The 10,497-nt window shown below is 39.3% G+C and overlaps 1 protein-coding gene across 1 annotated transcript; it reads right to left on the minus strand.

Annotated features, from left to right (window-relative positions):
* Positions 1 to 508: 508 nt before the first annotated feature.
* Positions 509 to 10,395, minus strand: LOC141435035 (uncharacterized). Its single transcript, XM_074097556.1, is given in 15 exon segments — positions 509 to 664; positions 1,793 to 1,969; positions 3,060 to 3,131; positions 3,498 to 3,575; positions 3,922 to 4,080; positions 4,566 to 4,685; positions 5,143 to 5,240; positions 5,671 to 5,859; positions 7,213 to 7,432; positions 7,871 to 7,941; positions 8,377 to 8,518; positions 9,016 to 9,134; positions 9,837 to 9,946; positions 9,948 to 10,011; positions 10,380 to 10,395. Coding segments are annotated over 15 exon segments (1,701 nt in total). The 3' UTR covers positions 509 to 598.
* Positions 10,396 to 10,497: the final 102 nt, after the last annotated feature.

Raw genomic sequence — 10,497 nt, forward strand, 5'->3', positions numbered from 1 at the left:
TGAGAGTGAGAGGGACGGTACGATACGAACTTCGATTTTCGAATTCTACTGGTCCGTTGGCCGACGACGACACCCACGGGAAGATATGGGTCTGTACTGTCCCATTCTAATACCGGCCAAGAATTCACTTTATGACAGTTTGAACTAATCTAACAAACAAAATGTTGGAAAACCCCTGACTGTCACTTCAAAGTTCAATATCTCAAAAACGACTGACTGATGTTGATGAAAATATCTAAGAACCATCGCTAGAAAATCTGCTTTAAAAAAACCGCATTCAAATCGGTCCACCCGTTTAAGAGCTACGATGCCACAGACAAACACACGACACAATACAATACAATACAAAGACTCTTTTTTGTACACCAGACATAGTAAGCGATACAGAAAACAGATACACAGAAAAAATACACACATAGCATAGTAAAACGTATAACACCCTTATTTTTGCGTCGGGGGTTTAAAAAAGGAGAAGATTCTACGAATAGAATAAAAAAACGAATTATTTTAATGTTACAATCTTTCTATTTCAAAGTACAAAACTGTCGTCAGCACTCCTGTTACTATGGCCGATTGTCCCCCGTTTTGAGCTTATGGTTCAAGAGATCTCGTTGTATCTGACGGGATATGTCAGTTGGTTTCCACGATCCCATGAATACAGCTCCTGGAAATAATGTATGTACCTAATTAAGTTCTATAAGTATTAGTAAGAGCCTAAAAATCAAAAGACCAGACTGCTTACGAAAACTTTTAGAAATACTAAGGGGCTGTGTCACGACCCACTGATTAACTTAAACTGACGGATAAATGTGTTGACGTCTCTGTTTGTTTTGTTTGAATAGACGGAGACGGCATCACATTTATCCGTCAGTTAAAATTAATCAATGGGTGCTGAAACAGCCCCTTAAAATGAAAAAATAAGTCTAGTAGCCTTTTTAACAGTCGGTCGGGCCCCTTTTAAGCGTAACCAACGCAACAAAATCCAGTAATCAAATGTAAGTGTGGTGCTACATGAACACACATTTGTTGCATAGACGTAGCTATCGTAGTTGCGGGTGATCAAATAGTTTGTAGTCCATTTTAATGGACTCGGTAATGTAACGCCTCATTGGTTGGAATACTTATTGCTTTTTCAGGAGACCCACTTGCTCGTTTTCCATCCAGTCTAATAAAAATAAGCTTTTCTTTAGCTTGCCCTGTTTATTTATTTGGGTCAAATCTTGGAAGCTAAATTTGACCCGCTTCCAGCTTTGACATACTTACGTAAATGTGATGACAATACAATAATCTGGTAGTGACATCTTGTTGGTCCTGCCAGAATCGTCTCCGCAGGAGGGAACTCCTCAATGGTTAATAGTACCGACTTGAAATTTGGTACGGATATGCAGTTTAAATGACAATGCAAGTAAAGTCAACAAAAAAATCTTTTATTAAAAATGAAATTTTTACCAATAACTTATTTTAATTCGTTTCAGAGAAAAACTATAAAGACCTGACTACGAAGTTTGAGGTCCAGATATTTGTATGAAAATACGAATGTTTGTTCTCGGGTCTTGGGTGTTTACTATGTATTTAAGTATGTATCTATCTATATAATTATATCCGTTGCTTAGTACCTACCCACAAAAACTGTAAAGTTGAATTGTCCGTGATATTTATTTATTTATTAATTAGTAAAATAAGAAATACGGGCCACTCACTTATTCATACTTGGCGTATGCTCGACATGTTTCGAACCAATCCGTCGTTCATAATGGGGTTAATAATTATATTATAGTTTACTGCAGAATACCTTGTGGTTGTGGTCGTATCCAAGTTGCGTGGTCTTCCTGAATGGGTTCGTGAACTGCAGGGACACCTCCACAGACTTGTCCTGGTACAAATCTACGGCCATGCTGACCTTGCTCTCTCGCTCTGTCGCGGAATCCAGGGCATACAGCACGCCGCAGACTATGAACATTTCTCCTACCTGGAGTAAGTCCAACATATTGATAAACGTACAGGAATTGACAAGATTTCATATTTCTAAGACTATAATTTGATTCGTTCTGTATTCTGGTTGGAAAGAGAAAGACGCTGATATTTTAAAAATTTCGCTACGATTATTTATTAATTTATTACAATTTTTTTAAGATGTGCTTATTCTAAAAGGGCATAACTCCAAAACTACCACACAATAGATCCATTACTTTTGTCTAGTCTCTATTAAAAAAAAAGATCACGTAAATCTTGCTTAAATCTGACGTAGAAGTTGTCAAAATTATGAGAGCTCCTTTTTCTGGTGAAAAAGGCAAAGGAATCATATCTATTCTGTGGTAGTGTTGGCAAATTCAGATATATTTTTTATTTTTTTGTATTTTTTTAAATATGGAGAAATAAATTATAATAAATATTTTCCCATGTTCAGGAGGCAAAACTCTTTCGATTCCTGTAGTAATTTACAGGTGTTCAAAAAATGAAATCTTGTCAATTGTTAGCTCAAAGGTATTATATTAATACTAATTAAATTACCTATAATAGATTATGTGTATTTTTTTTTAATTTCGTTATTTTCCCTCATATTTAATATCAAATACGGGACTAATCACGCTTCGACCACATTGCATTTTATTGGAGTCCCAATCCCAAAGTTCTCTTCACGGAACGTCATTTCTACTCAAGAATGGTGCGCGAAGGAACACGTTGAAATAAAAAAGCACAAAAATTTCAACCGGGACGAAGGACGATGGATATACGAGTATTTTAATGTAAGCTCGTCGCATCTTCGTGGAATCCTGTTATAGATAAATGTCGGTGTTGGGATGAATGTTCGGAGGGATGGAAGGACGTTGGTAGTGTTGTATGCCGGTGATATGGTGACAAATAAAAAAGACCAAGCGCGGGTTCGAGATACGGCTACTGGTACTTTTCGTGATCAGGTGCGGATAGTAAAAACTCGCACTGCTAAGCAGACATGGCATCCTACTGCAATGTGGTCAAAACGTCGAGGTAAATATTACTAGCGTGATAAGTTCCGTAATTATAATTTGTTATTTAACTACATAATTAAAAATACTCACTTGTTTGTGATTCAACGAAATACTCCACAGGTAATCAATGTTCAAGTCATCTTTATTCGGGTCGAAGCTCAACTGCAAACAAATACCGTAAATATTGAGACCATAGACATTAAATAATTAGCCCGATCTTAAACTACCTACTACCTATTTAACCTACCTACCTACCTATTTATTTATTTGACTTGTACAGTCAAGGGCAAAGATATCGACACGGCCAAAGTTGCAAAAATATGTATACACGGCCTTAATGTTAAATGCCTAAATCTTTGCCCTTGACTGTACTACCTATAGTTGACCATAAGGCCAAAGTTACAAAACATAACTCCAATCTTCTCAATCTTTCTGCACTTCCATATCGTCAAACAGTAGATAATTTTACAGTAAATTTGTTGCTCTCAAAAAATTAAGCTTTTCTTTTATTGTAATATCTTTATTTACCTTTGCAACAGCGGTGTTGTTTGAGTCCTCGAGAGAGTATATCACCCAAAGACCGTTGTCGTCTGCACTAAAGTCGACCTGCATTCAAAAAATTATTATCAACTTACATGTCATGTATATATACATTATAGGTTATCCTCAAATGATTTCATAACAATATCAGTACGTTTTTGGGTTTAGTTTCACTATATTCAGGAAACTTTTCTAAATTTGTTAAGGTTTTCAAACGGAATTTTTGTTTCAACGTCGCGCCTTTGATTCACAGAATGCTAGGTTGGCTGAACACCAGATTCGCAGAATGGTACATTCGCAGAATGTTAGATTCGCAGAGTGCCAAATTTGCAGAACCTGCTTTGAACATCGACCAATATATGGAAGCAAGTCTTTGTCTTCTTTAAAATACTGACTTTGACTTATCATTCACCTGATTGTGCTGTGCGCTATACAGACGCCCCCCGGCTTTGGGCAGGTGCACTGACTTGATCCGGCCCTGCATGAGATCGTACCGCATGATGTCTCCCGGTTGGCCTGACTCGTTGGCTTGGTAGAAGAAGGACCCGCTGTACACCAGGTGACCATTACCCTGGAGAATGTAGAAGGTTATTTCCCATATTGCCCAGCACTTTGATCAGCGGCACCGGACCTGGAACAGGTCTTCCCGCACACCGTCAAGATAAAAATACTTTAATATTGATATTACGTAAGCTGACATATCTGAAAAAATTACAAACTTAAAAGGTTCAAATCACGATTACAAGCCAGGAATCAAAGGCCCTATGTAAAATACAGCACCGACCTAGTACCGCTCTCCAGTTGCTTTCGCGCGAGTGGGAGTGAGCAGCACGCCATGAAGCAGTGCGGGGGGGGGGCAGCGTCATGTGCGTCGTGTCAAAAAGATCGAAACTAAGCGGACCGTTTCTGACTTATAATTGTGAGTTGGTGCTGTTCGATGTTATTTTTTTTTCCATCTAATGTATTTTTATGTGTATCGAATATGTGTAAATAAATGCTTCTCTCTCTCTCTCTCTCTGTTTGAAACGCTCGAATGAGCCTTTGATTTTTTCTTACAAAGAATGGCTTCTGCAGTTTGTGGAACTCGTCGACGTGGTCTGCTTTAAAGCTAGTCTTACTCCGGTATTCCCGCAGTCTTTCCACGTCGTTCTCTACTGTTGTCCAAAGTTTTTCTTTCTGTAACAATATATAGTGTGACATGTATCGTTTTAAGTGGAACTGGAGTAGGATGGATTCTATTTGCTAAAATATGTGTGTCGGACATACGTAACTGTTGTGGACGGTTGGTAGCGATACTTAAGTTAAAATATTGTAGATCGCTGAAGTCCCGGCTTTGCACACGTTACCCATTAGATTTGGCAGTGGAAATGAAATATCGGGATTTCAATTCCCAAGGGAATTTCTTAAAGTACATCGTGATCTTCATTGACGTTGCATTCAAAACGATTACGCCAAATGGACGACCGAGTGGACGTAGGCAGGTTGCTCGTTCCAGGTACTGCTGGAGAGACGAGGTCCAGAGAGCTAGACCTTTCGGATCTCAGGGTCGAAGGAAGGGCTGGACCTAGAATGCAAAGATGGGCTCACTGCGATCCCTAGTAAGCAGGTAAGTAAGCGATATAATGAATGATACCTGTGCTTCTGTGGCATTGGAGTCCCGGAGCCAGGCTCCGAACAACTCGTCCTTGTAACGGTGGTATACAGGTTTGCCGATGGCGTACAGCTGACAGTCTGAAAGTGTTCATAATAAATGAATCTCCACCGAAATCTCAACGTCCAGGTTTAAAGATATGAAATTTGTGGGTGTTTTACGAGTATGATTAAAGATGTAATACTTGGGAATTTCCATGGGAATTTTAGTGAAATCCCGAAATATCAATTCAATTACTAAACCTAATAATTTACGTGTATGTTACTCCTTCACACTAAAACGGCTGAACAAATTTTGATGAAATTTGATATGTAGATAACTGTACAACTGGAACACACACACGATTTATCTCGACACTCCCACGGGATCGGGATAAAATCTCAAATAAGGTTTAGAGCTATGCAATTTGCCATACTTAGTATTTTTTTATAAATTCAGCGTCAATGAAGTTTTCGAAATTTCATCGAATTTTCGCTGAATCCCTGAAATTACCGGAATAATACGACTTACTGGTGTTCCTCCTAGGTTTATAGTGGGAAGTGCCATTCATTGAAGTGATCAGTAGCTTGGCGCGATCACATCTAGGACAAGTCGGGCAGCTCTCCACTTGGCAGATCTCTTCGTAGGATTTGAGGATGGGGGGCGGATCCCCGATCTCGATGGGATTCTGGATCGGTATCGCCTGATTGGGACCAGGATCTGTAAAATACAATTAAAGTAACTACTTTACCGTTTTGTAAACTTACAAATGTCGTTAAACTCGAAACAGAAGATCGGTCTTCTTTTTCTTTCTCATATGAATTTTCAGAAAAACGAAGAAAACCGACGAGTCCCGAGTGATGTTAACGTTCTAGTTGTACTGTAATTAGTTTTTATTAATTTCTATGTATAAGTATTATGGTGATTTCTCTCTGTGTACGTGTTTTCTGTATCGCTTACTATTTGTGGTATACAATAAAGATTCATTGTATTTTATTGTATTGTTTTCTGTATAATGGAATGAGAAATGAAATAGATAACTTCTGCACAGTATTAGTATAGGAGTCATTTCAGGGTTCCGTACCCTAAAAGCATTACCGCTGATATTAAGTGGTGTGTCAAACAACAAATATAAATTGGCCTCAGTCGGCGTGAAGCTCACATTCAGGGCTCGGATTGACTTGAAATTTGGTATACATTATGTAAGTTGGATGACAATAATACGAGTATATAATAATAATAAATATGTATTGTACATCAGTGCGTTACTCTTACGATTCGATTAATCATAGTATATACTCATTCGATTAGTACAGACAGGTCTGTATAAAGTGGTCGAAGCTTTCGACCCCTAAACTAGGTGTGAACCTGTGTCTTAGGGGCTTAAGTTCGTCCGTATTCTGGGTCGTAACAACTTGGTGTGGACAATGTAACAGCAGGTAAAAGAACTGATGAATAAAGAATAACAAAGAGAAAAAAACCGACCAAGTGCGAGTCGGACTCGCGCACCGAGGGTTCCGTACAAATATTTTTATTATGATGTAGCTAAAAATGTATGCTTTTCGCAATTTTTCCTTTATCTGTGCTATAAGACGTTGCTTCGTACCAAATTCCGAGTTCACGGGAAGTATCCTGTAGGTTTTGATTCCCTTGAGAGTGTCGAAAATTTGCATCATAAACGGCTGTAGGTATCTTTTAATTGCGTTGGCTTAGAAGTTTTATTTTTCCACAGCTCCAAGGGACAGTAGACCTGAGTATTTGATATGAATTTGAGCTTGATAGGTATCAAGGTAGGCGGAGGTCCACGCGTTCCCGAGAAAAAGGGTCTTGACAGACAGACAGACGGACAAAGTGATCCTATAAGGGAACGGAACCCTAAAAATGAAATAAGTAAGGAATTAATTGTAAACCAGTAAATGAGCAGAATGCAAAGTTACTAAAACTGCACTTAATTAATTTAACAATGCAAACAAGTACCTACAATCAACAAGAAATACAGTCAACACAAAAAACTTGCATTATAATTATGTAAGGTACGTTGTCTAGTCTATAGCCGTTTTCACAAATACTTACACAACAAACGAATATGCCCCTTGACCGTCTGATTCTTCAGTTCGTTCTTGGCCACGCAGCTGTACTGTTTGAGGTCGTGCTCCCTGACTCCTGGTATTTCGAGGCTCATGATCCACCGCCACGGGTCCTTAAGGGGAGTCACCTCAGTCTTGTATCGTGAGCCCTCCAGAGTCACTCCTTCGCTCTCCCAGGCGAGGACTGGCTCGGGCCACGCTTGGATCTGAAATATAATACATATCAGCATCATCATCATATCAGCTATAGGACGTCCACTGTTGGCCATAGACTCCAAGTGCCTGCCAAGCATCAGCAGACGTTCCTGCGCTCCGACTTCTGGTCGGAGGGTGTGGTGTTATTTCATTTTAGGGTAGCGACAAAGACGACGTTCAAAAATCCCTAATTAGTTTTTTGTATGTTTTGGTTTTAGTTTTTTATCTTATTTGTATTTTTTGTTTATAATATGAATTTCACAGTGCATCGGTTATTTACTTAACTGTATTGCTTTTTTTTATTGACAAATAAATAAATAGTAGACCTCCAGTTGCTTCGGTTAGAAGCGGCCTTGTTATTCTATTTATCTGGAATTCGTTATGGTTAAAACTATGCTTAAGTTATATATTGTCTGGCAGTGTTCACATTACACTTCGTAGGTACTTACTTCACATTGAATCTTCGCCGTTTTGTTGTACACGTAAGCGATGTTATTTGGAACTCGAATAAATGGGCTGACTGAAACAAAAAAACGGAGGAAAAAGATTAAAGATGATGTGAGATCGAATATTAACCTTAAAGACTTTGTCACACAGAAGTCACCATTTTTATCATCATATCAGCCGTAGGACGAACACTGTATGACATAGGACTCCCCCATAGACCTCCAGTTGCTTCACTTGGAAGCGGCCCTGCATACCCCGTGAGCCTGAGGTTTTGACCAGATCATCCGTCCATCTTGTTGCGCTTGCGTTCTACGCTATGCTTGCTAATCCGTGGTCTCCATTTCATTTCAACTGTTCGCCATCTGTTCTATATGCTATATGGCCTGCCCATTGCCACTTCAACGAGCTACTCCGCTTGGCTATGTCGGGGCGACCCTCGTTCTTCTACTATCCCCTCATTTCTGATTCAATCCCGTAGAGAAACCCCGAGCAGAGCTCTCGCACTCACAATGGACCTCAACGTCAGTGGTCTGGTTGGCAGACGGCAGCATCCCGTTGTTGGCTAGACAGACGTAGCGGCCCGTGTGGTAGCGCGAGACGTGGGGTATGTTCAGGTGGTGACCGCTAACTGATGCGTCGCGCCACGGACCCTGGAAAAAGCATGGTGTTGGTTGGTAAGGATAATTTTCTTTATCACAACCATAATGAGGCTCAGCTGCATATTAGAGTACCAGTACCTAGATATTATCTACTTAGTGTTGGAATTAATTAATGCTATTCGTTTGTACTTTGTCATCAACTAAACCTGGTACGTAACATATAAATTCTAAAAATATGCTATGTTGTGATTCTGCTAAATGAGTTCCAGTGAAATGTTCGGACTGACTGAGAATGGAGAAAAACCTGAAAATTTCATTTTTGCTTCAAACTTTTTTGCTGATGCAAATTCTGAACTGATCTTCAATGTTTATCAGTGTCAATCAGATTACTGGCTCTGTGGTGAAGCTTGTTTTGTAGGAGAATCCTGGATGGAAACAATGCCGTAGCATTGCGTTGCGTTGCGTGAATTTTGAAGTGAATATGGCAATGGTTTCCCCAGTGTGTGTGCATCATATGGATGGCAACATCGGATGGAATATGATTTCACCTGTATAACAGCGGTACCATCAGCTTTCCTCCACTCCACACTGGGCTCTGGTCTTCCCACGGGGTTGCAGCTGATGCGGAGCGTTTCATCCTCCCGCACTATTACCCTTGTGTGATCCTCTGATAAAAGTTTTATGTTATTAATAATAAATATTTATTTATTATTATATTAGTAAAACCTGCTAATGTTTCAAAGTAAAATAAGCAAAAAAAAAGAATATTGAGACGGATTGTTTGCTAATGTATATTATTTGTTAACTAAGTATAACTGTGATATATAGGTACAACAACAAACACACACACTCAGCAACATAAATTAATACTTTATTTATAAGGCTGTCTATGTATTTATGAGTATTTATATTTGTTTTATTATGTAGATGTGTATTGCATTGCATTGCATGTAACTAATGTAGGTGTATGGTTACTTTTATATTTTTTTGTCATTGCTCTAATCAACTGTTGTAAATTATACTACTTGTTGAAATATAGCATTTACTTCTTCTTTTCAAAAAATAACATCTGGAAGAGATCGCTTTGAAGCGAAACGTCTGCCTATTGTAAACCTTGTAGTTTAATCCCAGTGAACCTATTTTCTGTGTCCCTTACTATTATGGTGATCAACTGATCAATTAAGAGTCCGTGTATTATTGTTGGTGTATTGATATAGGGCAAGTAATTCTGTAGTCTTAATAAGCAAAACAAGAATTTCCAAAATAGGAGTATCAGATCAGACATCATTGTCAACAAAGCAACATTTTCTAACGAAACTAGAACCTTCTCCTTTTTGTAATCTTTTAAAAATTAAAACAATAGACTTACGGGCAAAAGTAGGTGGTATCAACAGCTCCTTCTCCTTAGTGTAATTATAGATGGACAACCCTGGCCTCCCCGGCGCCCCATCGCGACCATCATTGCCCCGCTGGCCCTTGGCCGCTCAGTCCACGCTCACCCTTCGATCCTCGGAGCCCTGGTGGACCTTGAACGCCTGGTCTACCTGGTGAACGAATAAAATATCATCAATATACCTTAAGTAGTAACTAAGCGAGCTCAAACGAACACCCATTTTAGCTTGCTCTGCAGGTCATTATGCCGCAGAAATGATGACGTTCGAGTAAACTGGTTCTTGAATGGAGACCGCGTTGTAGAAATAGTAGTATAGGGCGCCGTAGCCGGTGATGCGCGATGATATTCGTATGCCAGTGGGCAGGAAGGGAACTAAAGGTCGAGTTGAGTAGGTGCCATGGGAGAGGTCCATCCTGTAGCGGTGGACTGACATAAACTGATGATGATGATGCTTAAAGTGATGTTGTCTTTATTGGACTATTTAGTGAAGAGTGATCGTTAACTCCTGTGAATTCTTACAGCCAAAAGTTTTCATGATAATGTACAAACGAGTGATTTTTCTGTGCACTAAACGTCCGAGATGATAGAGCCAAAATGGGAGCATTCATTTGCACACAAAGAAAAAATAAACCACCTC

The sequence above is a fragment of the Choristoneura fumiferana genome, chromosome 14, assembly GCF_025370935.1.
Source record: "Choristoneura fumiferana chromosome 14, NRCan_CFum_1, whole genome shotgun sequence".
In the NCBI taxonomy this organism is placed as follows: Eukaryota; Metazoa; Arthropoda; class Insecta; order Lepidoptera; family Tortricidae; genus Choristoneura; species Choristoneura fumiferana.